Source organism: Strix uralensis, chromosome 18 (assembly GCF_047716275.1).
Source record: "Strix uralensis isolate ZFMK-TIS-50842 chromosome 18, bStrUra1, whole genome shotgun sequence".
NCBI lineage: Eukaryota > Metazoa > Chordata > Aves > Strigiformes > Strigidae > Strix > Strix uralensis.
The window spans coordinates 10478874-10502693 of NC_133989.1; the positions used below are offsets into that span (position 1 = coordinate 10478874).

Consider the following 23820-nt stretch of genomic DNA (forward strand, 5'->3'; position numbering starts at 1 on the left):
TGGGACTTGTATGTGACACAAGCAGCAGCTGTTATCTTATGACAGGTACATTGTTGCCATGCTGTGGGGAAAGCTACCACCTCTTCTCCTTTCAGCTCTGCTAAAGAGTGATATTTAAGTTGAAAGACATAAATTCCACTCAACATCAGTGCAGTTTTAGTTGCTAAATGGGTCTCATAGGTAGACCATCTAAGCTGTTACTCCCTTAGCTTTTACTGCCAACTAGGAAAAAATTTAAATCATTTTCTATACCTAGCTTTCCTCAGTAATAGCACTGAATTTTCTCTGACCTTCCCAGGATACAGTTATCAGCCTTAAAGTATCAGACAGCTAATACACTGTGTCGTCACATTCTAATTTTAAATAGAAACCTTTATTTACATTATTATTAACATCCAAACACAAAAATCAGAAGAGCAGTAATACCTTACAACCAACTCTTTTATAAATCAGTCCCCATGATTCTTCTGTTTTGCAAAATAAAGATACAGGTATTTCAAGCAATACTTATAATGTAAACTAAACTTAAATGCAATTCTCAATACTGTATGCCTTCTCCTGAGAATTTTTTTTAATATTGCTCTCAGAATTACATGGTTTCATACTTGCTGTATCATTCTGTCATTGGGTAGCCTGCACATAAATTCTAAAATAAAATGTGTGCTAATTGGTACAACATTCAAATAGTTTTGCCTTATGACTGAAAAATGGTCCTGATATTCTAACTTTTAGGCCAAGATTGGAAAAAAATACTACATACAAATTTTATGAAAACATGGTTTCTGTGATCAAGAGAGAAACAGAGACATGTAGTAAAACAACACATGCAGCAGTGATCAGAGGTGGTTGTACTAGCTAATTGTTCTCTTACAGAGGTGGTTTTCTAAAAACATTCAGAAAAATCTGCTGATACAGAACCAAAACTGAATTGGTGGAGATACTAAATGTCAACAGATTTCAAGGTCAGTTTTATTTACTGCAGTAGGTAAGATTTCAAACTAGATGTAGTATTTAGGAACAGTGCTGCCATGAAAGGTGTCATCATTGCATTTTAAAAATGCCCTGCCCCCTGCCCCCCCCCCCCCCCCCCCCCCCCCCGCCCCCAATCAAGTTTAAACTAAAAATCTTTGGATTCAGCAAAAAAGTAGATACTGGAAAGCTCCAACATTCTGAACACAGATGAGAAAATGATGATCCTTTAGAACATCAGTCATGTATCAGTTATACACAGATGTATAAACAATCACTCATTTAAAAAAATTAAGAGGGCATGATGTATAAAGTAGTATATATATACTCTTAAGAGCTCATCTAGTGAAAGCAATCAGGGTTTGTAGTTTCCATCAATACAATGAACAACTACAAAATACAAAGATTGTTCTACTCTGGATATAAAAAGCAAGGGATTGTTGCCTTTCAACTTCAGTAGGCAGCACTTACTCAACAAATAGATACGTTCTAAGAAAAAAGATAAAAGTTCCTTAGGCTTTTAAAAGTTTTACATTTAAAAACACACAAATTGGACTGAAGGTTTCAAATAAATACTATCCCCTGATCTATATACTCAGTACTAATTGCAGAGGCAGGGTTACATAAAGTAGATCAAGTGAATCTACATTCCCTTTGGAACACAACTGGCTGTATGCTAAGGATGAACTTTTTGAGAATATTTCTAAAGTTATTTCTATTAAAATGGAAGATCACTGAATATTCTGAACAATAAAACCACCTCTTGCTTACAGTACCAGGAAGAAGCAATCCAAAACACAGATTATTTTTTTGTTTACTCACTTGGGAGAAGTCAGTTTTCCATTACACAGTGAACAACCGAACAAAAGCACCACGCATCTTAAACATTTCTGGGTCATCCCTTATGGAAGTTTAGAGGTTTGACTTGTAACTGCCTGAAACTGAAAAAACTGCAAAGGGATCTTCATTTCAAGGAATGAAAAGGGGGGTGAGGGGGAACAACAACTGTTAGCAAATAATATGAATAAATTTGTAACCAGACTTAAATACTGATATGAAAGAAACCTGCTTAGAAAATACATTCATTACTATTAGAACAATCCAATGAGGTGCAGACATTTGGTTAAAGTGTGGCTTAATATCCTTAAAGATTTCTGGATGTCATGTAACAACAAATATTTTGCAACAGACAAACTTTTTTGAAGAACATTTAGAGTTCATTAAAATTGACCAAAAAAGACACAATCCAGATTCATCAACTGAAAAGGCAACATATTATAGAAATACACGACCGTCATGACAAGTCATAACATCTTACAATGCAGAGCCTTATCAAATTGTCTTATGTAAAAAGAAACATAACAAAGTGCTCACAGGTGGAGAAAGCATTTAACAACTGGTCTTTTATAAAAAGCTATATGTTAAAGATGTAAAAATAAATGAAGTGTTGAAGACCAAAGAAGAGAAAGATGTGGGCCAAAGTCACCCAGCTTCAAAGTCATTAAATTTAATTAAAAAAAAAAAAAATCTCTATTTGGACCTCAACTACACTGAGTTTACAGAAATCAATTTTGTTAAATATTTAGCTTCACAAACTCTGCAAAAATGAGTTAGTGACCTACAAAAGTCATATATATAATACATTATCTTAAAGATCATATTTACAAAATTTATTCACAAAAAGACTGCAAAATTCTGATTCAGACTGCAGTGCCTTGCCTTGAGTTTTCTGAAGTTATTTTCCAAAAGATGAAAGATTATTGCTCTAATTTCCATACACAGAAAACATTACATTATGCAGTCTTTTCCAATAATTCTTAAGATTGTGTTTGAGAAGGAACATGAGTACACCCTACCTTCATATTAAGTCCTTATCAAAGGTATTGCATTAATCCATTATATAGTCTTTTATAAAGTGCACTCAGCTGCACATCAATATGTAAATATTAGTCACAATTGTGTTTAAATAATTTAAATTTATTAGCCTCTCTTTTTACCCCTTGGCTTCAATGGACAGGATTTTGGACTAGTATGTGCCAATTCACTTTGCACTGCTACTTTGCTTGGGAAATCCTGACTCCTGGGGGTAAGAGATTAAAAGCAGCATTTATATTCAGGAATTAATATAAAAGAGTCAAGGCTAGGAACTACATTCTCTGTCAGATATTGTTACTAGAGAAATCAGAAAATTCTTACCACCGTGACTTCTCCAGGCACTTTTGTCTGCCTGTAGTTAAAGGGCTTTGGATAGCTACAGTAAATAGATAAGGTATGCCAGGAGTCTACCCCTCATGTATCTACTAAAATGCCATTGCCAAATTCACATTTCTAGAGGCAGAGTGCCAAAAATATTTATGACCTTTTTTGTACACCACAATATACAGTAATACAGAGACTGCTTCTACTAAAATGTTGCTGGGTTGGGGTTTTTTTTGAATCTTTTTTTCTCCTCTGAATGAAGTAACTTAGGACATCATGGTGATTAATAGGAAAAATCATTTCTTTCTGTAAGGCCAGTACTAGTTGCCGTGAAGAATGTGTAGCTTTCCTTTATAATACTAGTGCATCATTAATACAGCGTATTCTTGTTTGAAGATAGGGATCTAGGTGTCAGCAGTATTTCTGTTAAAGAAAAGAGAGAAATAAAAAAACATCTTTGCTGAAAAAACTGGTTAACATACTGCATTCTGGAGAGGAAAGTACTGACTGTCAATTTCTAAGCAGAACAACATTTTAGTGCTCCGCTTTGAAGATAAATTTGTAGAAAAGAAATGCTGTACCAGAATTTCTTAAACATGTTATTTGGGTATCTTCACTGTATGACATGTGGGTTTGGAGAATATGACATTTCACCTTCATTTTCCTCTCTTTATAAAAGGTACTTGTTATATCAAAGTCCTCCAATACCTTATCCCCCAGAAGTCCTCAGATTATTTTGGCTGCTTCCTTAGGTACCTCAGACAAAATTTCATGAGGTACTTTCTACTTGAATAAATTTAAGTTATCTCAATATTACGTTGCTCATCCCTTGGTATTTTGTGAAAAGATTACAGCAAAAGCATATTTAGTATTTCAGCCTTCTTTGCTGTTATTAGCTCATTTTGCCCTTAAATACTGGACCTAAATTTTCCATAGTTTCTTGCTAGGCAAACACAAGCTATTCTAAGGTGGTATCAGGATAAGTATCATCATCAGCTTCTGCCAGGATACTGTACTACCAGGATTATTGGTCTGGCTCATGGGAGCTACATATATAATCTTTTACAGCTGCTAAAGATGCTTTTCACAATCTGTGTTTTACACTCTGGGGTTTCTCCAGGCTCTGAAGTATTTAAGCATCCTTTGTGCAGTTTAAGCCTTGATCCTACCTGTGATTCTTCAAAGTCAACAGCTAATCACAGCATACAGCTTGGGTTCATCATGGATTTGATTTAAATAGCATAAAAAATAAGGTCTCTCCGGGGACATAGAAGTGGTAGGTCCACAGATGTAAATACAAACAGGATAAATGAGAACAGGATTGTGCCAGAGGAATGGCTTGAAGCAAATTGTACTCAATGGGAAAAGAGTCAACAGATCTTTTCATCAATCTTCATGTACGACTTACCTGGTCTGGACCCATAGGCATCCCTGACATAGGCATGGTGTTGATATTCATCTGTCCAATATGGCCACTGCTGCCATTCATGTGCATCATACTGTACGCTGCTGGATTCCCTTGATGGCTGAACTGCTGCTGTGGGAAAGAACTGAAGCACAAAAGGACAAATAAAATTACCTTCCAAGAAGTTTACACATTGATATATTGCCTTCCCTGCACCAGCTGTCAACTCATGAAAGATAAAACTATTTTTGCATTTACTTGTTTCTACCTAATACCTGTTTAGCATCGAAACAGAAGTTTCCCTCCCAAAAGGAATTTTGAATTTCTAGATACACACAGAAGTATGCATATGCATTTCCTATTGTAACCTTTTTGGAGGCTTCTGTTAGGGCTGTACCATCCACTATAATCCTATTCTGAACTTTTGTATTTCCTTCAAGTTATTTTTTCAGTATTCAAAGACTGAACATTGCTTCCAGTTACAAAGACTGCAGAGATCCAATACGAATAAATGGAGCTAAGCATAAAATACATTTAATCAGTCTATTTCCTAAACCAGAGCAGGATCAAGGATAATACAGATACTGGAGATACCACTCTTTTTACCTCTTCTAAATCCTTTTCCTACTACGAGCTATTTAACATAGGTTCTAATTTCAACAATATGAAAGACAATTTTTGAGCTACAAGTTATAACTGTGAAGTTCACCTGCTCCTGGCCATGCTTCCCGACGGCCAGCCCTTCATCTCAGGGGACTGGTACATTGTTGCTGTCTGAGGATGCTGCATCATAGGATTCTGGGAGGGTCCAATTCTTGACGACATCATTGGGTTGGGAGGGCTTGATACTCTGCTAAATGCAGGATCAGGTTGTTGGCTTAATCCTTAAAAGATGAAGGACAGACAATATACTTCAGTTATCATCACCTAGTACCTTTTAGTTTATCTTCTTGCAATGATAGGAAAGGAAAAAAGTCATCCTTTTTTGTAGAAGTATTTTCCATTTTTTCAGAATGATCAGTATATTTAGATAGTTTGGATTAACAGTAAAGGAAGAAAGGGAAAAGAAAATCAGACAGACAAAAAACCTCATGTTAGTACTAGTACCATAATTAGGTGGATAGGGGAATTGCTGTGGAGGAACTTGAGCCATTGGAGGGCCTGTCAAAGCACTATCCATGCTTCCTGAGGCAGTCACATTTGGTGGTGGACTGAAGGCCTGAGGTTGCTGTTGCTGCTGCATCATCATTGCCATCCTCTGTTGTCTAAAATGATGACTTATTAGCTCCCTGTTACGCTGAGCCACCATTTGAGCATTAAGAAAACCTTGCTGCTATCCCCCAAAGAAAAGAAAAATCATATTAGAAAACACTTTTACAAATGAAATCATGTCAGAGTCAATCAAATCACCTACACGCTTTCTAACTCTAAGACCCAGCACATCCATTACCAGAACAGAAAGTTAAGAAAACCCACAGGCAGTACAAAAATCATCAAAATATCAGACCAAGGTTTTCATTAAGTTGTCATTAGTGCTAAACAAATGATAAAGTAGATTAGCTGTTATATCCTACATGAAAAAGACTATTGGCACACTGCTGATAGCATGACCTAATGAACAAATCTTTGAAATTTAATGAATAAGAGAGGTAAAAAACCACCTTTTTTTAATTGTACAGGGGGAAAAAAACCAAAAAGGAATGCTGTGGAACCACAAAAGAAGGTTCAAATTCTAAGCAGACATGTGAAAGATGTGTTTATTGAAAAATGACTGTTTCAGATGGCTAGTGTAATAATTACTTACCTGTGATCCCACCTGTGGCTGCATAACTGGTCTCATCACTGAGGTATTACCACTGACTGGATTTTCCATTTTCATTTCAAGCGCTTGACGGGTTTGATTCATAAACTTGGAAAAAGACATTTTAGCACTATTAGCTTGAAAATATCAGTACCTGAACAAAGTAACAGCAACTCCTCCAACAAACACTTTTTACAGACCTCTTGAAATTAATCAAGTGCAATGGTTAATTTTTGCCTTGTTTGACGTACCTGAAGTACAAAGCTATTTGGTTATGCAGCTCAAACACACACAGAAAGAAAAACCCTCCAAACAGTGCAGCACTGACTGGCTTTATTTTTTTCCTCCCTTGAAATTAGCACTTTTTAACAATAAATATATAGCAGACTATTTGTTCCAAATCATGTTTTGGGCAGAAGGGTATAACCAGTAGCTTTGCTCAAAATAATACAATTCTGTCTCCTTCCCTCTCCATCACAAAACCCCAAAGGCATAGAAATTGAATTAGTGTCACAGAACAACCAAGAGAGAACACAGTTTCCTAAGGATTACACATTGCCATTCTATGTCACACAGCACTATCTCAGTTTTCCAAGTTTTATTTGTACATTGTATATGGTATCAGGACTGCATTTTCACATGGGGAGCTGAAATCATGCAGCAGTTTTTTAAGCAGTGCTTTCAACCCAGTGTTAAGGTCTACATGGCTGTATCTACTCTCTCACCTTTCATCCTAACAAAATACCTAAAATGACACCAAATCAATAAATGGAAAGCAAACCTGTATTTCAATAAGCCCAAATGATCAGTTAGAAAACACAGTGAAAAAGAAGCAACATTTGATTTACAGGAGAAATGCAGCTACCCATTTAATGATACCAGCAAGATTCAGAAAAAATACTAAATCTTAACAAGGCTGAAGAGATCATCCAGAGCTACATCGTACAAGAGTACTGTTTTAAGTAGCAATAATGTTGTGTGCTGCAGGAACCAATCCCATCTGTAGCTAAGGAGGCTGATGAAGGAGAAACACTTGTCCTAATAAAGGTTCCTTCACTCCTGCAGCAATTAGGCACTCAGTGTGAACAGCACTGTCAAAATGAAAGATCTGTCCTTTCAATCATCTGCTGTAATGTCAATTTTCATATTTGTGAAGCAACACAATTTAGTGTGCACCTTATTCCATTCCAAAACAAGAAGAATGTGTAAATGCAGGATCAAAAGATTACCTGCTGCCCCTGAAGCCTCTGCTGGAGCTGCATGCGGAGCTGCTTTGGTGTATTGGTTCGAGGTCTCATCACATTTGCTCTAGGATGCATACTTTGAAGTGGAAAATTGCTCTGCTGGCTCATCTGATTCATCACTGAATTAAAGGATGGCTGTTGTCCCTGAATGTTAGTAAAACCTCCTGGCATTGCTGCCCCTTGCCCTTGATAGGGCTGACCATATAATGAAGGCTTCTGGTCAATCATAACTGAAGATTCCTGACCTTGAAATGAATCTTGTTTGGGTTCCAAAGCTTGTCCCTTCAACAGATACAAAAGTGTTTTCACTAGCAACATATACTTTAAGTAGGATTCCTAAAGAAACAATAAAGCTAACACAACATACAACCACCAAGTTTCTTGGGTAGAAGATAGCATGGCCAGATTACTATTAGTTTTGTCTCCAGTCAAATGAAATATCAAAAGTTATTATTAGTAATAATATTTTTTTTTAAAATAAGTTCTGCTGCACACTGCTCATATAGGCAGACCGTATCATTATTCAAGCCTTTCCACACTTTTAAACAGCTATTTGTACAAATGACAGTGTGATTTTGTGTTTGTTAGCAAGTTTCACATTATTCATAGAATTTTCTTCCTATTTGCTAGCCAAGCAAATTGAAGCCAGAACTGGAGGTGAGGGAAGTATCCTACTCACTAACACATGACTGCCAGTCAAATATTTCACAACCCAAGTTCAGCTGACAATAATTTACTAAAGAAACCCAACACAATTCTCTGTTTATAGAATTATAAAGATTTACACCCAAAAAAAACTTCTCTATATACCAAGACATATTACAATAAATTTAGATAAGAAGATGACATGTTTTTGTAATGCACAGGAAAACTTAATCAATACTGAGCCTCTCCAGTGAAAATCACTACTCAATGTAGATGCTTCCAAAGGCAGATTTAGGAAAATGAAGGCAAGGAAGTGAGGAGACAGAGTGAGTGTGGAGGGCCTCTTCACTTTCTTTGCAAACAAAATAATACAGGTTTTTTGAAAATAAATGGCCAAAATCTCTGTTTACTTACTTGGTTTACAAGATCGGGAATTCCTAATGCTCTGTCAATTTCTTCCAGCCCTGTGACATCCGTATTACTCAGCAACGTGTGCAGCTGATCCAAAAGTGCCCTTTCATCATTCTGGCCTTCCATATTTGGTGCCGGACATAAGAGGTCATCCAAAGAGTTTCTAACTAATTGTCTATAAAAATAAAAACATTACAACCATTATGGACTATAGAGGCATATACATAGTTTTTACATAATATACTGACCTGGAGATGACTAAGTACTATAATCACCCAGAAGACTGAAGTAAGACTTAAGAACTTAAGTCTCAAATTTAGGTCCTAAAATGTCCAGTCGACTACTGTGTATCCCTGAACACACATAAATTCTGTTTTCTCCTGGCTTCTGCATGTGCCACAGAGACATGATTTCAGGTTTTCCCACCTCTCTTCTCCATGACTCCCAGCTCAAGGACTGATTGGTTTTGTTCGCAATGCCTGTTGTGGAGCTGGGTTAAAAGATATCCAGTGTGGTATCAGATTCTGACTTCAATCTGTTATCCCCACTGTATATGTTACATTAATTTTTTTTCCATGTCTTAAATTCTTCTGACAAACAGTGAACAGTTGTATTTAAACTTAAAATCTTCCCCAATTCTACCTGTTTTGTGAACCCCGCGATGCTTGCTCCATGGACAGCATGTTGTCAGGCCACGATCCTGGTTGGTTAGATGGTCCTGGCTGTCCATACGGATTCCCTCCCATGCCAATGTTTATCTCATTTGGCCCTGTGAGGCAAAACATTTGTGTGTTTTTTAAAAACAAAAGGTGTCATTCTCCCAGTGTTCACATAAAGCACTGTGTATGATCATACAAATTGTCAAGCAGCTTCACAAGCTTTCCATTAGCATGTTTTAAAGTGTATACATAAACTCACACTCAAGATAATTTCAGAAATATAACAGATCACAGATGTAAATATGACAGTGATCTAAAGCTGTTATCTGGTTAGAGCAGAATTGCCATTTTTAATCCTTAAACCCCTAAAATAAGAACTTGACAGATACAGCAACTTTACATCCAAAAAAGTTTTCTGGCCAATGAAATCTGGGTACTAGCAAGAATACGTCGTCATAGTGACATCAACAACATTTGGCATTTTAAATTCCAGAACAGGGTGAAAATCAAAATAAACAGAAGGTACACAACAACATTTTGCTCTTTGGGAGTACGGCCTTCCTTCTACCTGTTTGGAGCCATACAGCACTACATAGGAGAGTTTGTGTCATCCCATTATTTCCCAGTATTTGTAGGAATCACCTAGCAATAACAATTTCTAGGAAGCTAAACTGAGGAGCTCTGACTCAGTCATGACTGCAGAAATTTCTTCCTGATTTAGCCTTATACCCACATGTCACATTGGAACAGTAAGTCTGTTTAAGAGAACTGGTAACAGCCCCGGTAGCCATCCATGATAAAAAAGATAAAAAAGGAATGACGCTGGCCATTTTGGCCCTTTTTGGGCATGCCAGCATTGGCACATTAGACAGGACAATGTCAGCTCTACGCTAAACCTTTGTTAGAGATATAGAACAGGAAAAAAACCCAAAGGCTTCAAGATTCTCTTCACATTTTAGACATGTAGCTTATTTACTACCATGCAAACATGAATACTTAAAAGAGAACCTGTATTTGCAATGTGGTTTTATATGAAATTTGGATACTCCATGTGAGAAGAATTTTGAAATAACCAAGAAAAATCTTTTAAAAATCCTAATTGCCAAGAAGTTAACAGCAAAAAAAATCTATATCAAGTACAATGAATTAATCAGAATACTAGTATCTTCAGATATGATCATAGATGATATTTAGTTCCTGGAACTTAGCAGAGTACTGCACTAAATACACTGCAATTATCCCCCAAAAATCTGGAGACTCAGCATGAATTAGTTGTGTGTGAAACACACAGATATCACCAGAAGAAAACAAAATGAACACCTAAAAGTCATCAAATGTCAGGGAACAGTCAGGGAACAGTAACAGTCTTTACCTCAAAAAGCTTCTGGATGAAAAGCTAGTATTCTACCAAAACCAAAGATTCTGATGATGAATGCTTACTAAGAAACTAGCGAGATTGTGCTAAGTAGGACAATAAAATGTAAAGAACTTACTCATGTGAATCATCTGCTGCTGTAGCATTGGTCTTGTACCAGGTATGCTATTAGAGCGAACGGGCAGCCCGGCCATAGAGCCGCTCACCGTGGGTCTGGGGAGGGACGCACTAAACTCGGGTCCTGGTCTCAACATCGAAGCAGAACTTGTAGGTTCCAATCTGTTCACCTTCGAGTTTGGCAAACCCCAGTCTCCTGACTGATGCTGATTCATCGCTACATTTCTGTTGGGAGCACTTGCTATAACGAAGAGCAGAAAATACAATAATTTTTCATCTAGAATACATTATGTATTATGGTTTTAGAATTATTTTTATGGGGTTTGGTTTTCTTAACAACAAGGGCACCTGCCAATGACAGAGCAATTCTCTGAACTACAAAAGCATCTAAAGCTTACCATGCCAAGGTTTAAATCAAACAACTACATTAATCTAAATATATTTAATAATATTAATGACTGACTGCCATCATGACTTGTTCTTGCTTCTATATGTCAAAAACATGTTAAATTCAAAACTTGAAATAGTAAAAAAAACAACCAAAGTAAGGTACTGGTAATAATACACAAATAGTAAACAGTTACATTCTTATAAGTTTAGCTAAGGATAATAATTAAAAAGTATTTATATGCTGATGGTAAAATTAATATTCTTTAAGATTTCTTCTAAGCAAAATTCATATTAGAATCTTGCAACGTTTTTTACATAAAAGCTTCTTCCTTTACAATGAGATCTATTTGTAGACAGTCAACAAACCCAGATTTGATCCAAAATTTTCCTGGTTTTCAATCATTCTTGGACTTCCACCCATCAAGTTTTGCTTTTGTAACATGGAGAACGCATTGACGTTCCTCGCTGGAGCACTTGAGCCCACAGGGCTGTCTAAAGACATGGCTCTGCTGAAAGGTGGACGGGTACTCTGCACAGACTGGGGACTCCTCATACCTGCTAAAGAATTAAAAGATGCACACAACTGTACATTTTAAATAGAAAGTACCATTAATGACTTAAGTAAATGTTCTATTTACAGGCACATATATTTGACCTTGAACAAGCCAGGAATAGTTGTTTTCTCACTACACAAATCACATTTTGAGTACACAGTTAGGACCTTTCACAGGAAAAGTCAAACGCAGTTCCCTTTGGCCCTAGGCATATCAAGGTTCATTTTCATTTGAGTCGTGTAAAGAACAATGTTTTTAACATTTTGAAACACACCAGTATTACCAACTCCTTGATATATATGAGTGGACTGCCCAGCCTTTGGATTACTCTGACATGGAGATAAAAACAAGTCAAACAGTTCTGTCTGGAACAGGTTGAATGCAGACAGTGTGTTCCTGAGCACTGTTAACTATGTAGACTAAGTAACCCAGAAATCACTGTGCTCCACAGCCAATAGTGTCAGTAGCCTTACATGTTCCTGTATTCGTTTTTATATTTCTCATTATCCATGTTTCACCTCCTTAGGTTACCTCAGCAATCTATTGCCCTCTATAATCAAGAGATGACAACATTATAAAAGGAAGTGACAACTGCAATGATGCTGGTCTACTAGCAAGGTTATCCTTCCCTCCTACTCAGCTTCTTACTAAGGAAGGGCATTTCTTTCAGTGTGGAGGAGTACTGATTAGAATTTGCAGGCCATAAGATTTTTTCATATAGAGTAAGTGGGAAATCAAAAGCTTGCCACCAATCCCATATTATTTCCATAGTCATCTGTAAGGAGTAAGAATTCTCACTTTTAATTTACAACTCTCAAAACATTTTTCCTGATGTCTTGTCTCTGAGAAATCTACGTTAGACAAACCCAGAAGAAACCATAAAATAAGGAAGTTAACATTTTTCATTGCGTATTTAGCAGGTGAGTGCTGTCAAGACAGCTAATAGTGTACATAATAGCCTGTGAAAGCATAATCAGCCATTTTGCATTACATCTGTCCTTGAAGATATGAGAGATCAAGAACGTACTCCAAGGATTTCAGGATGCATTGTATTTACATCAGGTAAGAAGAAAACTCTAATTTTAAAACCAAAATGATATTAGATGAAATTCCTTACCCAATATGGCATTTCCTTGAAACAATGCTTGCTTTGTTGCAAGGTTATTTCCATTTGCAGACATGGCATTATTGTAAAACTCTGAACTAGTCAGATCACCTAGAATTGCATCCAAATTATCCAAGTCTCCAGTCATCTGAAAAAGATGCAGTAAAATACCAAGGTTATTTACTATCATGTGGCTATCTTTCAGCTTTTATTTAGCTCCTCACTAATCTTAAAAGATACAACTGGGAGCCAAATGTTTTAGTTCACTGCCAGTACCTTGGGCTATCTCTCAATTTCCAAAGAATTTCAGATATCATTTAGCTATATTTTCTTTAAAGAGTATTCTGCTTGGCTAATTTGGAGAATTACGAGAAACTGGAGGTACACGTAAATAAAATAAAAAGCACCTGTGAATATAAACATTTCGGTCATCACAAATTACAAAGATAACAACACTAAAGAGAGCAAACATCAAGAATGTGGACCATTCAGTGATAATGTACTACACAAAAAGCATAATTTTATCACTGGTAAACACAATGACACATGAAAAGTACCCACAGATTTTTAGAGCCATAACCTTCTTCAAAAATTTGTCTTTAAATGAGATGCAGTTTTAACAGAAAAAGAACTGCATATATAAGGGATTCATATCTTCACAAAACAAGCTTCTCTGCATATGTTAATTAGATCTCAGAAGCAAGTACTGACACTACACATTGGGTACTATAACACTCTGACTTTTCCGTAAGTGGTACTCAAAAAAATGTTATAAGGTGTTTCATTTATAGTCAGCCATTAGCCTATATAAAAATTGTGCAGTAATTTTTTTTATTTACATAATTATTACTGACTTGGGAAACCCAAGTTCTAAGGCATCAACATGTTTTCTGTAAACTCTGCCATACTGACCATTATTTACTTTGAAGAGGTTCCAAATGTGACTTCGGAACTAAATATAATTACCTACACTTCATAATTTTAAGAACAGCTTTCCCTAACAAGCATACTGCTGCTGTCAGAAGAGCTGTTCCATGGTGATATAGTTTGCTATATCATGACATTTCTTGGAATTTCAACTCCAGAAACATTGAACACTGAATATATACATATTTGGAACAATATTTTCCCTCATTTAAAAAAAAAAAAAAAAAAGAGTGCTAAAACCAATGAATGAACTAAAACCAATCTACAGCTATTTTACATATTACACTTTTTTGTGTATTGTTCATATTTTCAAAACAAAATCATGTTTTATCTTTTGCTATTGTAGAGACAGTTACAGCTCAATTTCCTAATAAGTTATAAAAATAAACATGTGCTATGTGAAATAGCACATTAAAGATCTGATTTTAAGGAGTCATTTGTAAATCTATGCTACCTTAATGGTACCATAACTTAAAGATAGCATCAGTCCAGGACTTCAGTACAGCACATTTGGTTATATACATATCCTGTAGTTCTCTTTGCTTGTGCTTTTTCAGTTACAATAAAACCTGACCATATAGTTTCACACCATTTGCACACAACTTTTAGAAATGTTTACACACGCATACTAAAGTGGGTGTTCTATATTTAGCCGTTCACTATAATAAGAAAATATTGGTTTGTTAACCACCATCATTTTACATTATACTGTACCTCCTCTGCTGGTTCTGTTTTTATTTTCATCTCTTTTTCTTGACTAGAAGTAGGAATTGTAGAACTACTGCATTGTCCCATTTTATTATCCACACTCTCTACCTTAGGCTTCAACTCTTTGGAAAGCGGGTCCTTAACATCATCTTTATCTAACAGGTATCTTAGTAAAGCATTGTTTTCCTTCTTCTTTGGGCTCAGTTGTTCCTGTTTGACAGTGCCTTCTCCACAGGGGGCTGTGTTACTAGCATCATGATACGTGTCTTTACCAGTAGCTTCAGCTGTGATCTTGGCCACCTCTGCAGGAGAATTACCGTTCTGCAACAATTTATGTAAAATCCTGTGCTTCTCTTGCAGGAGCGACCCATGCATGTTTGAGGAGGAAGATACCCCTCCAGATGTCGACGAGGAAACTCCTGAAGGACTGGTAACGTTGGTAGAAGATTCTTTACAGTTTGAGTCCAAAGGTGAGTTTGATGCTGTAGAATGTCCTCTTTCATCCGAGGAGCACGTGAGTAGCTGAAGCAGTTTTTTATGTCCCTTGCTTTCAGATGGTCCTCTCTGACTTTCAGATGACTCCAGATTTCCCTCTTTATTATCTTTTTCACTAAGGAGATCCCTGCTGTTTGACTGGCAGATGGAACTTTCCACTTGGTTTTGTTCACAATACAAGCCAGAAGGGCTTTTGGAGTCCTGGGTACTAGTTTTACTTTGCTGAGCTATACTCATGTTTGGGGAATTATCCAATTTTGGACCCGGTGAAGAAAGTGTTGATAAAAGGGAAGTTCCAACACCCTCACTAATGGCTTGAAGAGCACTAAGAGAACTGCTAGAGAAAGTGCTGTTGCCGGTGTTGCTGGCAGATCCCATTGGAGAGTGCATACCTGTATCACACAACAGAGATCAAACTTATTAGACTACAGTACTGTCTGTACCTACTTTTCCACTGGATTATGTACAAATGCCACATTGAGTTATTTATTTTAAAATAAATTTTTACCATGAAATTAGGTATACTACATTTAAGTAATACATACAAGCTCATATAGAACTTAAAAGGGATGTAAGATGGAATTCAGATAAAAGGGAGAAAAGATAGCTTAAAAAAGCTTATAGCAAAAATAAAATACCTGTAACTGGAGAAAACTGGTGTGAACTCATTTTTGGACTCCCTCGATTCCTAGGAGATATCATTAGATTCTGCTGGTTGGAAGTTAAACCAGGACTACCATGTGGTGGGCTACTTATATTTAACCCATAACTGCTGTTCTGATAAGCAGAGGACTGCATTCCGGGTCCAGAGTTCACTGGCCCCATATTACCAGGGCCTCCATATCGAGTGCTGCTGAGCTGACCCACTGCACTGGGATCTCCCATACCATAGTTCCTGTTCTGCATTGCCATGCCTTGACCAGGTGACATGTTCATAAGACCACCAACAGAATTTGTGTTTCCAGCCACAGGTGTTCTGATGTTTTGCCCAACTGAATTAGGATTTGGCCGATATCCATTTTGTTCTCTGCAAGTTCAACAACATCCCCAGAAATCCCAAGAAAACAAATTAAAACCTTATTTGGAATCAAGTGCTACAAAGACAGAATAACATTATTAAATAATTTTCCAAATATGTTTTCAAAAAGAGCAGTGAGAATTCAAGCTTCCACAAAAGCAGAACTAAGCCATGCCACTCATTTATTCATTACAGAAGTGCTTGGTCCTTTAGGTGATTTGAGTTATAAGTACATACAGTATCACCCCTTCAAAATGCTTTCATCAACAGTCATTAGTCAGTTTTATCAGTTTAAACGTCTTCCTTCTTTTAGTCCCTTCCTGAGTCAATGCATGACACCATTCTACTGTGCCCACTAATGATTCCCTTAACAATCTCAGCTACTCATTTTTCAGCATCTGGAGGCACTTTAATGCCAGCAGCAGACAGATTCCCTCCAGAGTGGCATTTCAATTATTCTTGCAATCTCCAAGATCAGGTCACAGGAAGTGCTATTTAAGATACATTTAACTTTGAGTCATCAGTGATGCATCTGAGCAGGTTTTGTTGTCTTTTTAATTGGTCTGCAATTAAAAAGAGTACGATAAAGCATGTAACTCAGCATTTCTATTTTCAGCGCTTCATCATTATGAACATTAACCCAAAAGAATAATGAATACATAATACAGGCTCCATGCAGGTACTGAGGAAAAACCTCTCTTTGACTGTGACTGTCTTTCTGCCACACAGTTAAGTTGAGAGTGTCAGTGTTAGGTTGACACATTTATTTGTATGCTATGCAACTCTGCCTCCAAGTTATTCCCCCCCAAGTTTTAATCAGATAAAATATTTTGGTATACTATTTTTTTCAGGTATCTACAAGGTCAGATATATTTTAAAAAGCTATGACACTTAAATGACAAACAGATACCACTGATTTCACCTTTGAAGAAAGTGGGTAGACACAAATCCATGGCGGTCATTAGTTACAGGATTTCGAAATAGTTTACTCTTTGTTTGCGCTGTCACTATAGTGCCATCCGCTAAAGAAAACCGATATAATGGCGTTTCAGCATGACCTTGTGTATAAGCTGTAAAAGAAATACACACATATAGTTCATATTTAAAACCCCAAGAATTATTAATATGCACTCTACGTATTTTTAACACAATACCATTCATTTACTGAAGATTTACAAAAAAAAAGATTTAACAAAACCAAACACACATCCAAGACATATTCAGAAAAAGGAAGTATTCCACATTTTCTCCTAAATTAGTAGAACGAAGATAAAAGCAAACAAGATTATTTTGATGCTGCAGTATTTTTGCTCACCATGCAGAGCTGGCAAAGTTCTACATTTGCTAACAGACTTCCAAGGCTAAGTTAGTAGGTTTCCATGGCTCCTCTCTGGGGAGAAGGACTAACCAACACTTAAATATTAATTGCACTAAAATATATAGGTAATTAACATGGAATAGAAATGAAACTTAGAAGCCTTCAGATGAAGTATTTTTAAGTTTAAAAGGTATATTTCAGTCAAAAAAATGTGGAAACCATTGCTTTTAATCTGAGCTCTAAATTTCTTGTTAATTTAGGATTTATTTAATCAGTTAAGCTGAAGAACTTCCAATGGAATAGAAACTCCATTTTCTGCTAGCATGAGTTTCTCTTTATTGAATATCCCCTCTACTGGAGTTACTTTGTGAATCCTTCAAATAGATTAGAGTCCAGAAAACTTAGAAAATGTAATCTTTCTTACTGAAGACAGTGGCTGTACTTCACTTTATCAAGGTTATCAAATTTGCATTACAAAATACATAACACTGGAACACTGGAAATATTCTGAACCCTTGTGTCTTGCATAAGAAAAAAGACATCAACACAACTGTTACCACTCTTAGTGAGCTATCCTTTAACAAATGAAAGGATGAATTAAAATAAAAAGAAAGTAAAACTCATGTTAAAAAAAGTAACAAGCTAATGATAATTAAGGATTACATGTTATTATAGAAATATAGCTGTCACTGTCATGGCTATATCCATCTGTGGAAAGACAGCTTACTTCAGGCTCCCAGATCATGTATCTGATATTTTCCATGAGAAATATCAAAACAGACACATTAGAAAAACAAAATAACTTCCATAAGAATTTCTGTTTCTCAAGAGGTCATCCTCCTTCAGCTTGTAAATATGAGTCACAGCAATCAACACTAACAAAAAAATATGAAAAAAAAAGAACATAGGCAGAATTAAGTATTTTTGGTTTTCAGGAAAAAAAGCAGCCACTAGGTGAAGCAGTACAACCAACCATTACAAACAGATTTTTTACCTTCATGATAGTGGCGTTTGTTTGACCATGACTGTCCATCATTATGGCATAAGAACCTCTGAATACACCGACGAATTATATCTTCAAAGCCAGGTCTCATGGAAGACCGTAATGAGTTTGTATCAATGTTGACAAGTTTGCCTGTAACAGGAAAGATAATACACAAGTTAAACTCTTTATGACTACGCCAATCCTTTTGTATAAATATGGTACATTTCAGAAGGCTCCAGTATCACCATTTTAATTGTTCATCAACCTAACACCAAATTTTGAGTATGCAGAAGTTATTTATGAATCATCTGCCATATGAGAATATGATGCTGCTTGTTAAAACATCAATGTTCAAAGGGATTTAGATAACTGAATTAAGAGGAAGTTAAGCACCCACAGGTTAATGCCAAAGCTTTAGAAAACAGTAACTTTAGTCTCTGATTACAGGCACCCAAAAGATGCATACACAGTAAAATTTTCAAAAGTACTGACCAATGCTGTTCACAAATGAACATCATAAACACTAACTGGCATCTGAAAAAGCCCCACATAGGTTATGTAAGTATTTCAATTTAAACAGGATAAAACACTTAGCTTACATACTGTATAAAAATACGAGCATTCTAAAGAACTTTCATTAGCTTCAGTTATGATTTAAAATATTTCTTATGTGTAAAGGAAAGCACAATGACAACCATTTGAAATGCTGCCAAGATAAAACACAAGTAATGCTTTATACCAAGCTGCCAAACAATAGCATACTAGCATAGGGACAAAAAATACATCCCACAGTTGTTATTATACCCCACTGCCAACAACAGTATATTGCAAAAACCAGTTTGGAATTCTCAGTATGAATTCTGGTAGTCACTACAGATATAGAACTTATTTACATTCTTAATTTATTTAAAACAAAAGCATATAGACAAAAAAAAAAAACCCTCATACCTTCATTTTGGGTACATTTCTCACCTGAAAGATCATGTCTTGTAATAAAGCTCTCTGGATTTGTTGGAAACACCCTTTCTGCAGTTGTGATACGACGTGCCACACAAATCATACAGGACTGCAAATCTGTATTTAAAAAAGAACGTTTCTTCTTTCATTTCTCTCCTGTTTTATTCTCTTAAAGCATCTAATAAAATAGCTTATGTGTCTTTCATTATTAAAATGGAAGTACAGACAATAAGAACTGAAGTTTTTGCATTCTGTTTCTACTTTAAAACAGATTGCAGAAACAACAGATTTCATAACACATACCAAATACCAAAAAGCTTTACTCGGAGATTTAGTTTGTGCACAGTAAATTGCACAAAATTTCCTACCTTCCCCCTCTTCTATCATAGCTCTTGGTTGAGATAAAGCAAAGCACTGCATTGTTTCATATCTTTGACGTATATCCTGATGGCTGCCTACATCTTCCAAAAGATCATGAGAGGTTTTCACCATCATCCGGCAATTGAATGTATGACTCTTCTGTCTAGGTGTTTCATTGGTCCAAGCAACTCCATTAACTTAAAAGAACACAGCAAGAATTTATAAAGATTTTCACACAAAATAAATCCGTATCTGATTTTTCTTAATTTAGATACCTTGTTCCTAGATTAGAGAGATTAAAGAATATTTTAAGATGCTTTCTCACTATACCACCAGTTTTATATGTTTGTATAAATAGTAGTATTTACAACCAAGTATAAAAACCTCTTTCCGTTACTTGACACTTTCAGTCACTTGAAAGAGAGCTGAAAAATCATTCACATACCTAAAAAACAAGCAATTCCCACAGCTAGTCTCGTGGCATTAGGAAACATGTTCCTTTAGCATCCTTGTTTTAAGTTATAGTTCAGCAAATTTCAAAAACTAAAGCACAGCGTGTATTTCCAGCACATTTACATCTGATAGTATGCTTTAGTAAGAACCTGGTCATATTTTTCAAGATTAACGTATTTTTATAGTTAAGAACTCTTTGTAGAAGTAATCTGTTTTGAAAGATTATCCATTATGGGTTGTTTTTTTCTTCTGTGATTGCTTTCAAATAGCCTAGTAACAGTGTAGTAAGTCAACTTTTTTTACCTGAAGATTTAGGTAAGTTTTTAAGAAAGTCCTTCCGGTCCTCTTCATGCAAGATACCGTAGACACTTGTATTAACCAAATCTTCTTGTTTATATTGCAGATATTGTGTGACATTTTCTGACACAAATACTATGTTCCCATCTCGATTTACAACAAACAGGAAACCGTCCAATGCCTAAGTATTAACATGACAATATATCATATAAGACACGCTGCCTAATTCTGAGCGTAATTTAGCTTAAAAAGTATGTGGGTGATAAATGTCAAGTTACAATACATGCATTTCTTTTCAAGGGTAGAGCTGAATTTTTAAATTTTTCTCTGAGGAAAATTGTGTCTCATAAGGAATGATTTCAATATTAAAAATTAATCTGTTCATTTGTTATTGCATTGAGATCTTTCACAGTGATAACCAGCCTTCTTGTTTCATTCTTGCTTTATTTGAACACAAGATAATGAATTTGTAACATTATTTCAATAGCTGTCAAATTGAAACAAGACGACATTCAGTAGAAACAGGTAGTAAGACATGAACATGAAGTCATTTCCACCAGCAAGTGAAGAGATAAGAGGGTCTATCCATATCTTAATATACTGTATTTTCTGAAGTGAAAGAAAAAAAAATAATCAATAGCTATGTAAAACAATTAAGATTCCAAAGTGCTTTTTAATGGACTTGTAAATATGGGATTGGTTTTCTAGGCATAAAGAAAAGGTATCTTCCATTTACTTTTTTTTTAACAATTATTTTTAGGTTATTTTACTTCACAATTCAGAAATACAAACCCTAATACACATCACAAAACTCTAGTCTTTGTAAAACCTCATCCATTTATTTTAATGGCTGTCCCCTAAAAAAAAGCAAACTATTCCTTACGCTACTAAGCACTGCTTTAGCAGTATTTTGCTAATGACTGCTGGAGAAAGTAAAGCACAAGAATAAGAGAAAAAGAAAAATGTTACTCTTCTCTTTCCTTCTACAGAGGATTTCAGCAAAATTAAGAAGACATCACAGAGTTTATTCCTGACCCTTTAAAACATACTTCTGTATAGCCCTTGCATACCATTTATTACTATAGGATTACAGGCTTTACTGTAGTATTTTCACCTGCCTTAAGTACTTGTTTCCATAGGGATTTACTAGGACCTAATTTGTACTTGCCTGTAATAAAAGAGGTCCCAATGAATCTTTATCAATAACTCCTTGACCCGTAGAAGACACATCAGCTTTCTGAACATCATCATCATTAGAAACGGCTTTTCCTGAAATCCAAAGATACATTTCAGTAAAGCAACATTTCACATGAAGACCACATTTAAATACTACAAGCCAGATTCTAGGAATCATGTGAATAAAGGAAAAAAAAAAGCACGAGTGAGAAAGAGAGAAGGTCTCATATATCGTTAGTTGCTTAAGACTAGAAAAAATGTCACAGCTACATAATGCCAAACTCTTTGCTCACATAAATTGACTTGACAGTTAAAGTTGAGAAGATCAACTTCTTTTGTGAACGGTATTTTTTCTGCTGGTTTTGGGATCATCTGTCTGACGAATGCCTGCTGAACCTTTCAATGGCCATTAAACACACTTGTTATACACATCTCTTCCTTGTGGTTTTATTTTGATCATCTCATCATCACTGGTCACAGTCTTCAGATGCCATCACCATTGTTCTACAAAAAGGCTTTGACTCAGGTCAAACTGTATATGTATGTATACGTGTGTGTGTGTCTATAATAAAATAGTATTTTAAGAATCAAAATATCCTAAATAAATTGATTGCAGGGGAAGCTGGAATGGCAATCCAGACCAGGCAGCAGAATTACAGAAAACAAACTATAAACTTTGTTCTGTGGTACTTGCTAAGCAGACCACAAGGGGAGTACAACATCCATGGGGATTATCACATACTCAACTCTATAATGAAACAGAATGATTACATTAGAATACACTAGATTACACCAGAAAACCTTAAAAACAGACGTAAAGATGAATTTTTAGAATTGTTTTAACATGTCTTCAAAAGATGTGGCAATTTACCATGACAGGTAAAATATACACCATAGCACACTTGATTTTTTTAATACTTTGCTGCCAAAGGAAATATGTACGCGTGGCAGGCTACAGTCATTGTGGGGTTGAGATGGGGGCAGGGTGGCGTTTTAAAAATATATATATATACACACACACCCCTCACTATACATTAAAAAAAGGTTTTGCATATACCTGTCCATTAAAAAAAAAATATTATACCACTTAGGTTTACCCTAGCTGACAAAAATTAGCAAGATTTGATGCACTGTTTTCTCCTTTGTGGACTTGACTATATTCTCAGTATAGACAACTGTGCTATTTAATTATTTGATCTCAAGCTAAATGTATTTTAAATACATTGGAGTCCAATACTTCACCATCTAGGAAGCATGTCTTAAACAGCACAAGAACACAAAGCAAAGTCCATAAAAACATAATAGGAAAAAATAGCAATAAAAATAAATATATGATTGGAGGTGTGCCCCATAAGTAGGTGGTTTTTACAAAATTGATTTCAAAGCATTCAACTCCCTTTAAGCATTAAGTCCCTTGAAGTGAAAGACAACCATCTGTATTCTTCACACCAGTAGGTATTTGGTATATCGTACCAGCAGATGGTACAGTACCATTTGCTTTTAGCTTGTCTGGAGACTAGCTTAAGCTTTCCTAGTATTTTCAGGAAACTGATACAAAAGGCCATACAAAGTTTTAAAGTCCTGATTCCCAATAAAAAGTGATGGAAAATACTTGCTTACTTTTAAACAGAAAAATATTTAAGGCATATTCAAGTTTTGGTTCAAGTCAAAGTCTGAAGACTTTCTTAGTTACATGTTATTGTAAAAAACACTACTAAATTTCCCAAGTAACTACTGCTTTGGAAAAGAAAATTAAATTATTCATTTTGGCTTAGCAGGGAACTGTACCTTGCTCTTTTATCTGTCGAATCTGTCTCACGGTTTCTTTTAAAATAGCACATTTATCTGGTTTGACATTGAAATTGTCAATGTCACTCAGATTAGCAGATATCAGTTCAGCCAGTTCTTCAATGTATTTGCTTTCCTGCTCACGCCGACGCTTCTCACCACTGCAGGTCAGACTAGGAACCAAAAACATAATTTCATATACTTACATACCATCATATACAAAAGCTGTGCTCATTCTGTGAACTTCAACGTACTTCATGTAACACCTACCTATTAAACTTAGGTAGTAGTTATTCTTCCAGCAAACATGATGTTTATTGTTACATTGTTGTTTGGTTTTTGGTGGGGTTTTTTTCAGAATTTTAAGTACAAATTTATCTTAAGAGGATATGAGAAAGCTATTCATCCACAAAAATCCTCCTGTGATTACTCTTCTATCATCAAATTTAATTAAAATAACCTGG

The 23820-nt window shown here is 35.7% G+C and overlaps 1 protein-coding gene across 4 annotated transcripts in view; it reads right to left on the reverse strand.

The window, feature by feature from the left end:
- Positions 1 to 351: 351 nt before the first annotated feature.
- Positions 352 to 23820, reverse strand: part of NCOA3 (nuclear receptor coactivator 3) — an 86603-nt gene continuing 63134 nt past the window's right edge. Inside the window, exons 5-24 of one of the 4 annotated variants that reach the window (XM_074888617.1) lie at positions 23357 to 23529; positions 21561 to 21661; positions 20399 to 20573; positions 19651 to 19839; positions 19298 to 19399; positions 18335 to 18475; positions 16945 to 17092; positions 15892 to 16031; positions 14516 to 15396; positions 12887 to 13022; positions 11582 to 11773; positions 10827 to 11066; positions 9317 to 9443; positions 8678 to 8849; positions 7604 to 7900; positions 6378 to 6482; positions 5681 to 5906; positions 5283 to 5457; positions 4577 to 4718; positions 352 to 3591 (exon numbers count right to left, since the gene is read on the reverse strand). In XM_074888617.1, the coding sequence (XP_074744718.1) occupies positions 3580 to 3591; positions 4577 to 4718; positions 5283 to 5457; positions 5681 to 5906; positions 6378 to 6482; positions 7604 to 7900; positions 8678 to 8849; positions 9317 to 9443; positions 10827 to 11066; positions 11582 to 11773; positions 12887 to 13022; positions 14516 to 15396; positions 15892 to 16031; positions 16945 to 17092; positions 18335 to 18475; positions 19298 to 19399; positions 19651 to 19839; positions 20399 to 20573; positions 21561 to 21661; positions 23357 to 23529 (3874 nt within the window). In that variant the 3' untranslated portion in view covers positions 352 to 3579. Of the gene's footprint in view, positions 3592 to 4576; positions 4719 to 5282; positions 5458 to 5680; positions 5907 to 6377; positions 6483 to 7603; positions 7901 to 8677; positions 8850 to 9316; positions 9444 to 10826; positions 11067 to 11581; positions 11774 to 12886; positions 13023 to 14515; positions 15397 to 15642; positions 16032 to 16944; positions 17093 to 18334; positions 18476 to 19297; positions 19400 to 19650; positions 19840 to 20398; positions 20574 to 21560; positions 21662 to 23356; positions 23530 to 23820 lie in introns of all 4 variants that reach the window. The other 3 variants (XM_074888615.1, XM_074888614.1, XM_074888613.1) reach the window with 3 other exon arrangements.